General features: G+C 37.6%; 1 protein-coding gene across 2 annotated transcripts in view; it reads right to left on the reverse strand.

Moving 5' to 3' along the window:
* Positions 1-16,347, reverse strand: part of LRP6 (LDL receptor related protein 6) — a 119,926-nt gene that overhangs the window by 7,771 nt on the left and 95,808 nt on the right. For both annotated transcript variants that reach the window (XM_031555400.1, XM_010716104.3), the window contains 9 exons: positions 15,492-15,703; positions 15,123-15,313; positions 10,624-10,833; positions 9,025-9,150; positions 7,420-7,656; positions 5,752-5,862; positions 3,804-4,034; positions 2,418-2,554; positions 646-743 (listed from right to left, as the gene is read on the reverse strand). In XM_031555400.1, coding sequence (XP_031411260.1) covers positions 646-743; positions 2,418-2,554; positions 3,804-4,034; positions 5,752-5,862; positions 7,420-7,656; positions 9,025-9,150; positions 10,624-10,833; positions 15,123-15,313; positions 15,492-15,703 — 1,553 coding nt within the window. The remainder of the gene's footprint in view (positions 1-645; positions 744-2,417; positions 2,555-3,803; positions 4,035-5,751; positions 5,863-7,419; positions 7,657-9,024; positions 9,151-10,623; positions 10,834-15,122; positions 15,314-15,491; positions 15,704-16,347) is intronic.

Genomic DNA, 16,347 nt, shown 5'->3' on the forward strand with positions numbered 1-16,347 from the left:
TGTAACTAGTTATAAAATGATAATGAACTCTAAAGGAAGGTGAGAAGGATGTGTTCAAAAAATGAAGATAAAGCTTTCATGTTTCAAATACTAGAGAAAATAAGCAAGAGATTAGCAACCTCATTCAGATATTAATATTAAAATCTAATTTGATATATTCTTGTGATTTATCTAGACCATTAATATGATCTTACTTGTGAAATACTAGCCTTTTTATTGCCAACTTTCCTCCTATATGTGTTTGACTACCATTTTTTATAATTACATAACAAATTATTTACAACAGGGTTATTATTTATGGCAGGGTTCATTCCAGTGTACATATTTTTGGCTGTAAGTTATCATGATACCGAGTCAGCATTTAACTACTATGGTGACAAGAATTAGCGTTGTTATTCCCCCTAAAGCAAATATACTCAAGAGACGTACCACTAACCCACTCACTGTATGATTAACCTCAAATTATGCTACACTTAAACATATGCTTCAGTGACATGATACATGCGAAACAATTTAAGCATCTGTTTTAGCACTTGCAGCATTAAGGCCTTTGATTACAATTCTTATGGAGCAGGGTATGTCTTTATTCTACATTTCTACACTAACTGCTTTGATCCTGACAGATGCTATTGTAATAATAATTACCTGTAAGATCTATGAGTGGATGGGCTGTTTGAAGAATAACCGAATTCCATTGTATAATGTGAACGCTCAGTAGCTGGTGATGGTGGTGGGTTCAAAATCTAAGAAAAAATTAAGAAAAAAAGTTGCAGTTAACATATGAATGCTGCTGTGGTTTAACCTGATTGTTGGCTCAGCACCACACAGTTGGACACTCACTCCTGCTCCTTCCCACTGGGATGAGGGAGAGAATCCAAAAAACAAAGTAGAACTTGTAGGTTGAGATAAAACTACTTACTAAAATAGAGAAAAGGAAAGTAATAATAGTTACAACTATACATATTTATAAATGTATAAAACAAGAGATACGTAAGTAATTGCTCTCCACCCAATGACCAATGCCCAGATAGCCCCCTGACCAGAGAAAGAGAGCAATGAACTCCCTCTCCCTTCAAAATTCCTTCCACTTGATGTCATATGGTATGGAATATCCCTTTGACCAGTTTATGTCAGCTGTCCTAATTCTGTTCCCTCCCAGATCTTGGACCCTTCGCTGCAAATGGTTTTGGCTCTATAAAACACTGCTTAGCTGCAGCTATAAACACTAGTGTGATACAACATTGTTTTTCTCCTAGAACCAACACAGCATCATACCAGACACTCCAAAGAAAATAACTCTTTCCCAGTTGAAACCAAGACAGAATCTGGATCAAGAAAACACCAGTGTTACAAATTTTCTTTTTAGTATTCTTACTTGAAGAACTATATGCATAGTCCCTCCCAAAAAAGAGAACTCTTCTTTTGTTTATTCTCCAGTTCTTTAATAGATGCTGGAAATCCTGCTTGTTATCATTCCCATAGAAGATACTAAGCTATTCTCAGAAATGTTGACTGCTGTTGACTGCTGTGTATTTTGACATACACAGTGCTGAAAAGGAAAGTTTAAGCTAGCTGTTCAGTACAACATAGTCACTAGTGATATCACTGCCCTAGGGAAACCAGCAGATGTCTACCCTTGCTAGCTTGTAGGCCTTAAGCACTAAGCTGTTTTAGAATATTTGTAGTTCGCTGACCAAGGCAAGCATTTGTTCTCTACACTGTCATACCCTTACTGCATAAACGGAATTTTGGTCAATTTCAGGATATAAAAAGATTAGTTATTTTCAGAACTGCATAACAGACAGTTGAAGATTTTAATTTCTGCTGACCAAGTTGTAACTCTAATATACAGTAGTGGCTTGTGGACTTCATATACAATTGCTAAAACAACTACCAGATGTTAAAATTAAGTAGATACTGAACCCTCTAAAGCTTTCATATAGCATCTAATACAGTACTTTTCTGTTTTATGTCTATAGGAATGTTATGAAGTTGAAAGACACTTGTTTGCTTTGGAACGTGAGAGAAAACTTCATTTTAATTAATTCAAGAGCCTGTGGAGACTCCAACTATGGCATTTTCTCCAGAGGCACTTGATAGAGTGTAATGGAGATCACTCTGCCAGAGTTGCTCAACATTTACTCTGCTTTTTTCATCTCTCCTGATATTTAATCTAACACAATTTTTTTTCTGGTAGTAAATCTCTATAAAGCTTTAAAAATTAGTATAAAACTCCTATATTGTTTTAGAAAGAGACAACCTCTTCTCCCTTCTCTTTCCTTCCAAAATCACTCACTCCATATTCAAACAAATCTTTTATTCTAGAAAGGTAAAACAAAGCATGAATCTGTAAACAAATTATCTCCAGGAACCTCTCTGAAAGTTAGTAAAGATCTATGAATAACAGAATAACTTACTGGAGGAAAGTAAGTGCCTTTAGTACTTGAAGAACTACTGGAAGATGCTCCAGTGACATGGGCCCTGTCATAGGGTGGCCCACTGCTCCCTCCCATAATGCTGAGGGAGCTGATCATAGATTTTCCTCGAGACATCCCTAAAGAAGAGCAAATATGTATGTCAATATTCAATTCTTCAAAGCAAACAGAGAAAAGAAAGATTAAAGAAAAAAAGCTGGGAAGATAACAGCGGTATCAGTGCAACTCCTAAAAGCAAAACTAATCTTTTCAGTATTAAGAGCAAATTCAGTGCTCTTTGATTGAGAAACAGAATGAAGACTGTCAGGGGATAAGCATGTTGGTTTTGTGTATCAACTACTGAACTGCAGGATCTGGCACTTGGCTGCACTAAAGCTGCATGAAGAGAACCAGATTCCTTTTACGTGAACATCTGTAAATGACTTGAGAGAACAGGCATTCAGGCATTATTTCTATGTCTTGGAATAAAACACAAAACTGACTCCGACCACAACAACTAAGCAACTGAAATTCGAGCAGAAGAAGAGAGGGTTTGTTCTTTTATTTCTACACAGCTAAGTAAGATTTTGCTGCTGGACTGAATCATGCTTCCATAGAGTCCAAATGGAAAACAGACAGGTATGTAATTGTGCTTGAAATAATGCAAATTCTCCTTAAACACTCTATAACGAAAGCAGGTTACAACAGAAAGTAAAGAAATTTGGTGAACTCTTGTAACCCTGTATTAGCCTCAAAAACACCTATGTCCTAACTGCAACCCGCTGGATCCAGAACCACAAGTTACAGTTCATATTTAATCAACACATACAAAAGAAATGCATACAAATGAAGTACAATGTTGCAGCCAAATCTTATTTTTTCATCAGCGGTAGTATCATGCATGTGAATTGGTATGAGAAACTTCATTATCAAATAATGAAATAAGATGAAACCAGTTATTGCTGGTCATTTCTGACTTTACAAGAAGTTTCACAAGTATAAAGATCTAGTCTACAAATCTAATAATTATGCAATCTTTAAACAAAGTCTTATGAATATACCTCCATGTACTTTACCATGATCTGTCACAACACCTCGCCAATGTCATAAAAAGAGACTTCTTTTGCAGCAAAAAAGAGAACTCCCATGGTATGTATATTTATTTGAACTTATGGTTCTGCTAAGAATCTGAATGCTTGTGAGTGGCATGGAAAAAATAGAAATTTATTGCAATGGACAGCAACAATCCTCAACTGTCCTGACTCTCAGTGGCCTAGCATGAAGAATTATGCTTCTGGAATCAATGTCTCCTGTGCATACATGCACAGTATCCTCAGCTATAACTATGCAAGGTCAAAGAGCAAAAAAAGGAACATGCTGTTTACTCACCAGGAAGAGACCCTGACAAAGAGCTTGGGTGAGGCACATAACCAAGAGGTACAGAGGCTGGTCCATGTACCACATAATCATTGGTCATTGTTTCTCCATCTCCCTTCATGCGTGGGCACAGCACCCTCTGGCAAATGAAATACATTGCTCCAACCACAAAAAGTGTGAGGATTACACCAATGATGGAGCCTATTGTGTTGTTGGGCTGTGGCGCAGGCTCCTCTGTAGTGTCTAGAAGGAAAAAGTAAAATTATACTGTAGAACCTAATCCAGCAGCTTCATATATCAACATCAGTTTTCACGATATCATTCAACAGCCTCCACTTCCATAGGCAGATATCAGCTTTCAAATGAATTTATGTTAGGAACAAACACACATGTGAACAGGTCTGTTCCAGGAAGCCAGTAGGGCCACCTGCGCACACGAATAGTTCCACATGTGCAGAGGTTTTAGAATGAGATGCCAGAAGATGAGCAAGTATACCCATGTGCAGGGGGGGGCCTTGTAAACCAGGTACTGAACTTGCTACCCTTTGAGCTAGGTAAACAAGACCTGCAGCCAGGACCTCAGATTGTACTGTGCTACCAATAATAACAGTGACAACTACTTGTGCTTCACTTTGTCACACAACACCTAGATTATCAGTCAGCTTAACAGATTGGCATTCCCTGTTCTCAACTGTGTAACATTCACTTACGCTGAAGAGTAGAGATGATATCAGTAATGAATTTTGGGTTTGCTGCTATTTATTTAATTACCTAACCCATTCTACATCGATCCCACACTAAATGTTACAGATACATCTTCACATCAGCTTTAGAAGTGCTACTTTGTAAGGAATCTGTATCCAAAGTAATTATTCAACAGCTAAAATGATCAGCTTTCCCTACAATACCAGTTCTAAGCAATGATACTTATGGGAATAAATGACAACTCCCTGCCTATCCTCAATGAATTTGACAAGAAAAGCAGGCTTAAAAGAATATTCCTGTTCTAGTTGGTATTTTACATCTTAGCCATTATAGAAAGCCTTTTCCTCAACATATATCCTTCCCCTTCAAAAACCAATTCCACACTTTAACCAACCTGTCACAGTCTACAGTGATTAGTAAACAGACTTATGATCATACTGGAAGAAGGATAGTGACCAATGCAACTTTATTCCAGGGGGATTTTATATCCTAAAACCAAAAAATTTCTGAACCATAAAAAAGATAATAACATATGTCTGTGATAAAGTTGCTAATAACTTTCTAACATGATAGCACATCTCTTATTACTCCTTCTTAAGATCAAGGCCTTGCATTTTCAAGTCATGTGTCACCTGTGATATACAGATCTCCAACACAAGAAAAGATGTCACCTATTTACAATTTCTTTCGAAACACCAACAGTGAAAATGAACTTTCAAGCTGGAATTTTAAAGGCAGTGTTTTTCTTGCAGAATCCTGGAGATTTCAAGATAGTATGTATCATGTTACAGATCATAAATCAAGCTCAAAATTACATTTTTTTTTTTAAGATGCCAAGGAAATTTTAGAAGGCTTAGTCTGTAAACAGAGTGCTGACCTGATTATAAAAGCACCTGCTACTAATCCTTGTACGGGAAAATCATGAAGCAAAATAGTTTTATATAAAAGCTTCACACTGATAGAAAAAGATTTTTAATACTGCACTTTCTCAGCATACAAACTCATTATAATAAAACAAGCCTGTCATTTCTTTTAAAACTTTACAGAGTTATGTGCAAAATTTAACCAGCCTGTTCTGCCTCAGAAAGGATTAATTCAAAATACTAGTTACATCTTTGATTCCTATTCTACTACACTTATGCATTAATTGCATAACAACATCCATTTTGGGTACAATTCAGATTAAAATTAACTCATTGAGAAGGTAAGAAATAAATTTCGGATAATGCAATCAAGTCTCAGGTTTTGTACTTACAGCATCCTTGCTCATCTGAGCTGTCACTACAGTCCAGGTTGTGATCACATTTCTTGCTTTTACCAATGCACTGCCCGCTGGCACACCGGAACTGATTAGTTAAACAAAGCACTGGGAAGAGAACAACCCCACAAACCAAGAGTCAGTATCAAAGACTTCTACTCTTTAAAATGATTAAGGAAAGTAAATACCAAAGCATACAATCAGGAATATCTTGATAGAGCTTAGTCTGCTGTTACCTTCGTTTCTTGAAGCAGTGAGTGGCATATAAAAGTCCCTCATGCTAAGCATGCAAAAAAGAAAAAAAACTCTGGACCCTCCAAGGAAGAGTCACCTCAACTGACACAAGTCAGATGCAGAAGGCCATTGAGGACGTAGGTACTTATTACAGGACATGGTTATGGCAAAATGACTTTAATTACTTTACTCTAAACATATACTATAATATAAGCAAGAATAATTAAGTTATTAAAAATAAATCTGCCAAACCATAATGTTAAAATTGTTTAAGAAAGATAAATGTGGTTTATCAATGCCTTTGTGCCTTCTTGTGAAATAGAAGACTCCTTGATCATACGACAATGTATTTCACTTGACATTATGTTTTAAAACTGAAATGAAAGACAGAAGACAAATCTGGATCTTTGCCATTACACTCAAAAACATAAACTACTGCTTTGGGAAAAAAGGTGCTGCAGAGAAAGTACTGGCTGCTGCTGTTTACACATAGTTTTGCTCCCTGTTTCACATAAATTTTAAATTCTTTCTGATTTCAGTTGAATTAAGAAGTTAAACTATAGGCTTTTCTGAGCTGCACTCAACCTGAATACTCTGAATAACAGGGACATTTTGAAGATGATAAACAGCCCTTGTTTTGATATCTCTAGTCACTGGATGGTAACTGGGAAACTAACCTGCACGAAGCATTTTCAGATGTCAGCATGTGTCTGCCTAAAAATCATCCTTCATCACAGAGGAACTTCTGCATCTGTTTGTATATTTTTTTTGTTTGAGCTGGAGCATATCTTTTGGAAAGAAATTCATCCTTGATTCAAAGACTCTTAGACAGTCTCTTCAAAGAAACTGTACTGAAAGAATATATGGAAGAGGCATCCATTCAAGCTTATAAGTTGTCCCTACAATTCCTTACTACTTGTGCAATGAGGAAAAGAAGGTTAAGTATTCTAATGTTTCACTTGATATAGTACTAGGGTAGTACAGACTCCTTCAGCATAACCTGCCCCTTCCAATACAGCAACAAAAATTCCCTAATTCTCATTGTGTTGGTAATAGCACTTCTCTCCATAAGTATAGCTTAACTGCTCTCTCTTACTGAACTCTGAAGTGGACATCTCCAGGAATCTCATCTGTCTCTCACTCCCACTTACTGAAAGAAGTTTACTGCAAAGTTACCAGGTTTCAGAGCTTGAAACATACAATTTTTTAAGAGTACTTTCCACAAACATAGCTTAAACCACTGTGCAGGACATGAGCAGGTGGAAAAACGAAGGAATGGAGCTGTGAAATAATTTCCCACTCAATAAACCTGTGACTTAACAGCAGAAATTCAAATCCTTTGGAATTCTATACTCTACATTAGCTTTGATAACTTTCATAGCATCCTCTGTGCAGCTTTGTTTCTATCATACTTTGAAAGATCCTCTGTACCTTCGCAGTTCTTCTCATCTGAGTTGTCCTGGCAATTTGCTTCTCCATTGCACCGGAGGGCACTGTCTATGCACTGTCCACTTTCACACTGAAACTGGGTGTCTGAGCACACTGGGCAGTTTTTTTCATCACTGTGGTCTTCACATTCAGTGAAACCATCACAGCGCCAGGCCACTGGGATGCAGTCAATCTCACCTGTGAAACAGGTGAATTGCTGAGGGGAGCATGTTGGAGGTTCTTTAAAAATCAAGCAAACAAACAAAAAGTAAAAATTCAGGTGAACAATCAGAAGATCACAACAGTTAAGGACAAGAATAACTTAGCTGCTTTGATATCAAAAGCTGGTAAACATGCAGCATCATGAGGTGATTCCCCCCCCTCTGTCTCTATAATCGTTTGAGCAGGTCTTGAGTCTTGCGTGACAGATGCAAGTTTATGTCAATGGATTCTCATTAGACAAAGAAGAAGAACAGAGAAACATGAACACTAAAAACACAATTCTTTTCTTCCCACCTCAGCCTCTTTTATCCTTCCCCATAGATCTCCAAAAGTCTTTTTTTAAAGTCAACATACTTTTCCTCTATTCCCCCTCCCCTGCAGCACCACTGCATACACAGTTGATTGTTCACTGTCTTAATGCTCAACAGGCATTGCATAGAAAACATTAAGAGGATGTAATGTGCTGCAGATGGATGTGCTGTGACTCAATGTCTAGTTATGCGCCTCGACAGCTCTGTTGAGTCAAAATTCTAAAATGACAAGAAACTGCTCCATCTAGTCTTCTTGCTTTCTCAACACAGCTGTTAGCTGTTATTTAACATTCACTACTGTAACTGTTAATCTCAGGCAGTAAGCAAGTATGTATTCCTCCCTCCACCCTTTTTTTTTAATTCCCCCTTTCTTCCTCTTTCCTTTTTGGCCTGGTATTAAACTTGCTCTTTTATTAAACTTGAGAAAATATCTGGATTATGTTAGCTCTTGTTCCATTGTGAGACCGCACGTTGCCTTGATGCCAAGAAGATTGCATAATAAACTCATTCAGTATGTTGGCACAAAGGGACTGAAGTACCAAAGTGCCTTTCCTATCCCCCATTTCAAACACAACCTTGGAGGCACCAGCACATAAGCTACTGTGGTCATGTCACCATGGAGGAGGCAACTTGCCCTTCTGAGGTTGCAGTTCAGAAAGAGGTGGTGAATTTCAGGAGGAAAGAAAGGAAGAATTAAATGGCACAGACAGTAGATGGGGCGGAACACAGCAGAACGTGAGAGCTTACCATTAGCTGAAAAACAAGAACATGCACAGTGATACAAAAAGTAATAAAAAATTGTATAATAAAAAAAATCAAATTGAAATAATTCAATTGACTTAAGTAGAAAGCGTAAACAGAGATCCTTATTCTATAGTCAGCTAATGAAATTGTCCTATCCTTTTACTCCTCAAAACTTGCAGATTTAGCTCATTGGACTGAGGCAAAGAGGTGAACATGTAAAAACATGTTACAACACTATCATATTATTTCTGCTCAGAAGCTGACCCTAAACCAGAGACCTCCCCACCCAAAAGCTGCAAGCTCAGCAACCCAGAGCATGGGAAGGACTTACCTCCACAGGACAGCTCATCCTGCAGCAAAACAAGGTGGACTGGACAAGAGCAGCGTGTGGTGCCATCGCCCTTCACAATGCAAATGTGTGAGCAACCACCATTGTCTTGAGAACAAGGGTGCTGTCCTGTGATTTTAAGAATAAGACAAATAGGAAGTACAACTGCAATCACACTTGCGGGGATAAGTACATGGAGATAGTGTTGTTTTATTCGCTGCTCCTTTTCAATTTCCTCTACTTCAGGTACCCTACAGTAATTGGTGGACTCTGGAAAAAGCCAATTCAGATTTACTTTCTAATAATTCGGTAAGTCCTGTGACAAGAAATCCCCACCTCTTTTCAAATCTTTCAGTGATCTCACAGGATTTTCTTCATTACTCCCTTCTCAATGCGGGAGGCATTTCTAAAATCAACTCTGAAAAAGTTGTGATTCATTGTATTATTTTCCTTTACACAAATAATTATTTATCTGTGACCTAAAACACTGAGAATTACACCATATGGCCTTTTAAGCTAGTAAACAATACTCAAACCATTTGCTCTTGTGTGAGGTAGAATAAGCTCTTCAGCAAAAAGAGCAACGTTAGTAATAAAAAGGTGCCTTGGGTTCTATACTTCTTTAATTTTTTCCTATCAAAAACCATTAAAAAAAAGGAAACCTTTTTAATTAATGAACTCTGAAGCTTTCACACTATCTCCAAAACTCAAATTAACATGCTCTAGATAAATATGTCTCTTCATTTTAATCTTTAATAGAGACAACATACTTTCCTTGGAACTCCTGACAGATTTACTGAGATTAATAGCAAACAAAACTAGTAGTAGTCTGCACTGATGCTTTAATTAAACATCCCCAGACATCTTTGGATGTCTTGAAGGCATACTCCACAGCCTATTAACCAGGCCTATTTTGTCTATGAAAACAGCAGCTCTACTGCTCCCTTCAAGTGAGTACGTGCAGAGAAAGCTAAATCCTGGTAAGCAGAAAACTTTTTGAAGTCCAGGCATATTAAGCACAAATTGTTATTTAATACACACTTCCTTTGTGTAATGCAGTGTCCACCATTTAGTTTCAATATGAACTGACATTAACAAAAATTTTTTCACTTTTCTTTCAAGGCTGTGCAGGCAAGGTAGCTAGTCCACTGAAATATTTACAGCTAGTAAAGGGCCCTCAGAGCCCTCAGAATTCCAGAAGGAGTAAAGTCCTAATAGTGACAGCTTTGATACTCTGTGTCAGCAGTCTGCCACATCCATAATCCAGAAAATCCTCTACTAGGAGTTACAGAATATTCCCACTGTGCCTATATACATTCAAATCCCAGGTACTTGTGGGATTGATGGAAGTAACAACAAAGTTGTCAGAGCAACAAAATATAATGCTGGATTTGTAATACTTTGCATGTCTATTGCCAACCACACTAAGGAGGCAAACAATACCATTCTAGCAATGTAACAGATGGAATGATACTTCTGGCCCCTTTGATTCACACTGATGCTGATCAGTGATAAGGAAAAGTAGGCTTCACCTCTCTTAGTCATTACCTGCCTTTAGTCCCACAGGCACTGTTTTCACTTGTAAATAGGAATTGTACTTACTGTATTCCTGAACGTTAAGCTCTTTCACAGCATGAATGTCACTGAGTTGTGCAATACGAGCTTGGACCTTTGTACGTCCTTCTCGACCAGTCATATCAATCTTTTCAATCATCTGCTGTTGTCTGTCAATCCAATACAGCCAGTTCTCAAATACAGTTAGTCCTACAGGTTGCAAGATATTGGAATCTTCCAAAACAACTCGGTTAGCACCTGCAGAAGGAAAAGAGCGGTTTAGCTCATCTGGAATCAGCCAAAATACTATCACAAATATTTTCTATAATGTTTACATCATCATTTTCTACTACTTTTACACTACTAGTTAAAGCCAACTATAAAAATATATGCAATCTTGGGTCCTCTGATGTAAGACTGATGCTTTGCAGACACATGATCTTTCCTTTAAATTATTTTCATCAAAAGAAGTTCTTGCGCTTCAGATACATTTTCTGTATTTAGAAACTATATGGAGTTGGGGGCCCAACTCTCATGAGACCATTCAGCCTTTTATTAGTGCGATGGTAATTGTTATTTCTTTTCATTCATCTATTCTTTTTTAAACTGCTTTGTCTTGGCATTCAGCAGGGAATAAGAAGACATTATTAACTTGAGTTAACAAATGAAAGATAAAATACAAGTGAAGACAAAGTAATTAGTGCTTTTCACACAAATTATGGGATTAAGGTAAACATTTGACTTTTGACTTCTTCATATTCTTTTATTTCAACTACATTATCTTCACAAATGTTTTTGTGCTGAATTAAGAACATTCCATTCTTTCTAATGGAGACTTACTTTCTTCAGTTCCTCAGCAAACATCAGCACCAGTCAAGAATCTTGATGCCTCTGAAAGTATTTGCTGACTTTTATGCTAGATTACACATGGGTTACAGTCCATATCAACAGAAGACAGCCCACAACAGTTTCAGAAGTAACGTTGCCCAAAGATGGTGAAGGCTTCATAACTCACATGCAATGGTCATATGGTCATTAACACTCAAATATTCAGTAAGGTTTATCAGACTCTGAGCACAAAATTACTCACAAGCATATGGATTTTGCTTCAATTTTGAAATGCCATAACAATATTACACAGTTCAAAATTAGACCAGAGCTTGAAAATACACATCCAAATCCTGTTGTTTTCAGGTATCTGAGTTCACTGCTATGCTTATCTTTATTTTTAATATAGCAGATAATAGTTTTGCTGATGTTCTTCCACAATATAATTTTCAACAAGTTGTAATATTTTTTCCTGTAAAAATATACTAGTATAACTGAATACCACAGAAAAGTTATATGATATCTGTACCATAGTCATACAGTATACTGTTATGGGACAAAATACACCTATTTTATGATTTTATAATTTTCTCAGGTTCTATCCTTCTATCTTCGGCTTGTTGAAAACTTTAATCAACAGTATGCCAGGAACTGCAAACAAATTAAGCTACAAAAAATGTATTTATCTCAATTGTACTAAATGCATATGGAACTTTTAAGCATTTATCAAATGGTAACATCTTAAGCAGATCATGGAGATTTTAATCCTCAGCTTCACAGGGCTCTCATTCACCAATTTGGAATAACACCAGCAATGATCTGATTAAGAAATAACATTGATGTATTCTCAAGGAATCCAGACTGATGAAGAAATTAATAGCCCGAGTGATGCAAGGCAAACTGAAGATCTGCAACAGTCTATTAGCCCTCATGAATATGAGTCATCTTATAGGGAAAAGGTTAGAAACAGCAACCTGCATCTTTAAGAGAAGGAAAACTAAGTGGCAAGTGGGGAATATGCAAAGAAGACAGAAAAAAATATAATTTAAACTAAGACCTTGACCTACCCAAATGGAGTCTGCACATACCCTGCTCTACTATGCTCATGTAAATCAACATGGCATTTTGCAAAATGCTCCTAAAGCTCTGAAGCTTAAAATTTTCTCTATATTACTGTTTTAAACTTTCTTTTTAACATTTGTGACCATGTAGCTGATTATTTCTGAATAAACTGAGACACTGATATCTCTCCTTCCATAAACCAACAAGAGTATCTGAACTTGTCTCATCCAGATGCTAGCCCCCTTTATTAGGAATGTCAGGTGAAAGGGAGATGTTATTACGAGTTTTGTCTCCTGGCATCACTCTTCTCTTTCCAGCAATACCTTTAAAGACTTACAAACAAACAAATAAATACAAAAATCAGGACACACCCTTAGTACATTCTATTTCCAAATAAAAATGACTTAATTCTAGAATCATTAGATATTTCCAAATCACACAAATTATTCTGGAATAAAAAAAAAACTAATTTCCAAATAGTTTCCATGGTCAGAAGCTAATTTCAGTCATCTTTTTGTAAACAACCCTTAACTATGTGAGGAATCTTCAGTAGGATGTGAGGAAGCTTCAGTAGGAACTCCGATTTGGGCAATACAACTGATACCTAGCTGAATGCCCAAAGGACAGTGAGTAAAAGAAGGGCTGCATAACATGAAGGCATTCTATTTCTCATTCTCTTTATGAGTACTGGCATCTACGGAGTCAGCATAGCAGGAGATTGTGCACGTTTTAAAGAAGATAACACATGCAAAAAATTACTTTGCCAGTCAAAAGACTCTATTAATCAGCATTCCTAAGTGCAGGAATGCATCTCAGCAGTTAGCAATTTATTGTGATGATTATAGCAATCTATTTGTGGTGCAGAAGCCAAAAAAGCAAGAAGGGTTTTGGAAAGATTTTTCATTAAGTTCATCAAAATGAGGAGCTCTTATTTCATGACATCAGTAATCCAACAGTGATCTTTAAACAAAACAACCATGGGGGAAATGGCTGATATACCACCAGATGGTTGTACTGCTTGAAGGGACAGTGCACGGAGGAAAGAATTAGGCTCTTTTCAGTGGTGCTCAGTGCCAGGATCAGAGATAATGGGCACAAATTGGCACACAGGAGGTTCCTTTTGAACTCCAGGAAGCAATTCTGTGCTGTGTGGGTGCTGGAGCTCTGGCACAGAGGCAACCTTCCACAGAGGCTGTGGAATGCCCTCCTGTGAGATGTTCAAAAGCCAGGTGGATGTAGGCCTAGACAACCTGCTCTGGGTGATCCCGCTTGAGCAGAAGTGGGACAAGATGAGGTATCCTGAGGTCAGCTTATGCCTTGTGTTTTAAAACACAAATAAAATAATCAGGGTATCACAGTTCATAAGCGATCTTGAACCTCCCAGTGACATATCATGCAAATCACTAGGGGAAAAAAAAAAAAAAAGTAATCTTTTGCTAAACCAACAAACATGAAATACTGAAACATTTTCCAAAACAAAAGCTTATTCTTGCAACTTAACAAAAGTCTGAAAGCCACACTGGTGTCAGTGGGATTGCATGCCTCCACTTTGAATGAAGGTATCCATGGAATACTCTAAACTACCAACATCTGGCTAGGTTTTCAACTTCGCTCCCTGATTGCAAAGTACATCCTTATTTCCTTATGTATTCAGTGATAGCTGAATAACACTCAGAAAAAGTTTGTTATTCAGACTGGAGCTGAACCTACTTCAGGGGAAGTAGAAATTCTGCCGCTGACACCCACAGGCAGTAATATGAGGGGATTTATATCCCAACACATCATAAAGAGATGGGTAGGTATGTGTTCAGCCAACTCGTATTACAGTGAATTACTATCCGAGTCACAAAAGACAGTTGATATGATCCAGCAACTAGCTGCATCTAACTAGTAAATAGGAGATGTCTGTGTCTCTCTCAGCTAGTCTAACTGCACAATTTTGCCTCTTCTCTTGCTCTAGTTCTGGTTGCTTGCTGGATCAATTCAGCTTTCCATATCAACAGAATACTTTTATTTTTTCTCTTTTTCTATGTTGCTGCTAGCTTATAGTTTTGCTTATATAGTAAATAGAGCTAAAACAACTCATAGTGGACAAGCAGCATAACCAACATTAAGGAGTAGGCAAAGAGAATTATATGGCTGGAAGGACTTTTTTTTGCCTTTTGAGAACAGAAAAGCGTTAAATCTCACTTTACTTTTCTCACATTATGTCCCAAAAAGGACAGACACATAATTAATCTGCACACCTGCTGCTTTAACTCGGCTGGAAAGACTTCTCTATTAACAAGAAACTCACAATTCACAGATTACTGCACCAAAAACAATGCCTATTAAAAAAAAAACACTTCTCCCCTCCCCTTTACAACACTGCTGCAATTTATTTGTGAGTTAACATTGGGAAATCACACAAAGGTCTTGCAGTGAGAAACTGAAGTAAATAGCAAGTGTAACAATTAATAATGCAAATCATAGATAGAGGCACAAGACTGTAAAGGCACGTTGGATGAATCATACACATTCCCTGGCTGGGAATTGAGGGAGCAATTAGAATCACAGTACAGACTGTCTATAGCAGGAAGGAAAAGACAACACCTTTTTCTACATTCCCCCGCACCCACCCCACACAAATGAATCACTGAATTAAAGTGCTACTCTACCTGAAAGGTCGCTGCTTTCAATTCTCCGCAGGTCTGAATCAGCCCAGAACAACTTGCCTAGCTGGCTGTCAATAGCTAAGGCTATAGGCTTGCTTAATCCTCTGAAAAAAAGGATCTCTCGTTCAGTTCCATCCAATGCTGCTCTCTCAATTTTAGGAGACCTTTCTTGCAGGTTGGTGAAATACATATATCTGGGATAGTAATGATTAGAGGGAAACAGTTTAATTGACCTTTTCATATTTTTGCTATACGACCAAGACATTTTAACAAATGTTACAGTTGCTTTTATTCAAACAAATAGAAAGCAGTAGATTTGATTCTTAAAACCTTCTGCCTGAATTTTGCCATATTACTACTCCCGCTACTTACCCTTTCTCCGGATTCACCACAATGGCCCTGGGTCTATCTTGATCTCCTTTGAGCACCACTCCCATGGGTCTCCCATCCAAGCGTGTCACATTGATGACATTAGTAGCTTCACAGGTCCAGTAGATATAGCGGCTGTAGATGTCAATGCTCAGGTCATAAGGCTGCATGTCTAGGTTCTGATTGGGAACTGGACTTGTCACAACAGTGAGGCTCTAGAAAGGAGAGAACAACAACCCACAGAAGAACACTTAGCCAGATCCAATGCAGGCAATTATATTTGCTATAGATGCCACATCAAACTATTGCCAAGGGGAAGAAAAATGCCAGCAAAATATTATCATAACATAGGAGACACACAGGACCAGTTGTTCCATTAACACTTTTGATTAGATTTAGTGACTTAGTCCTGTCTGTTTTAATGGCAATCAAGTAGTTGGAACACACAAGATTCAACAAATTTGACCGAAAAGTCCAAATACCTCCATGTTGGAGATTCAAGCTGAATTTCCCTGCCTCCTCCTCTTTCTTGACAACCCTTAGTTCGGACAGACCCAAATCCAGACTGTATAGCACTCTGAAACAGAAACATCTACAACCCAAAGCTGCAGCGAAGAAGATAAAAAAATACTGGCAAAGTAAGGCCAGACAGCGCTTGAAATTCCTCTCACTCTACTCCACTATCACTGCCGTCAAACTTGAGAGAAATAAAATAAGGATGAACCATATATGGGAAGGAAATTGCCAAGAGACACAAAAGGTATCAGCTAACATTTCCAGCTGACACTTTTCTGCTCCAAAGTTCTGGTCTTCCAGAACAGATGTCTGAAGTTCTCATACCCTTTCTTTCACTTTCTTT

This window comes from Meleagris gallopavo, chromosome 1 (assembly GCF_000146605.3).
Source record: "Meleagris gallopavo isolate NT-WF06-2002-E0010 breed Aviagen turkey brand Nicholas breeding stock chromosome 1, Turkey_5.1, whole genome shotgun sequence".
Lineage (NCBI taxonomy): Eukaryota > Metazoa > Chordata > Aves > Galliformes > Phasianidae > Meleagris > Meleagris gallopavo.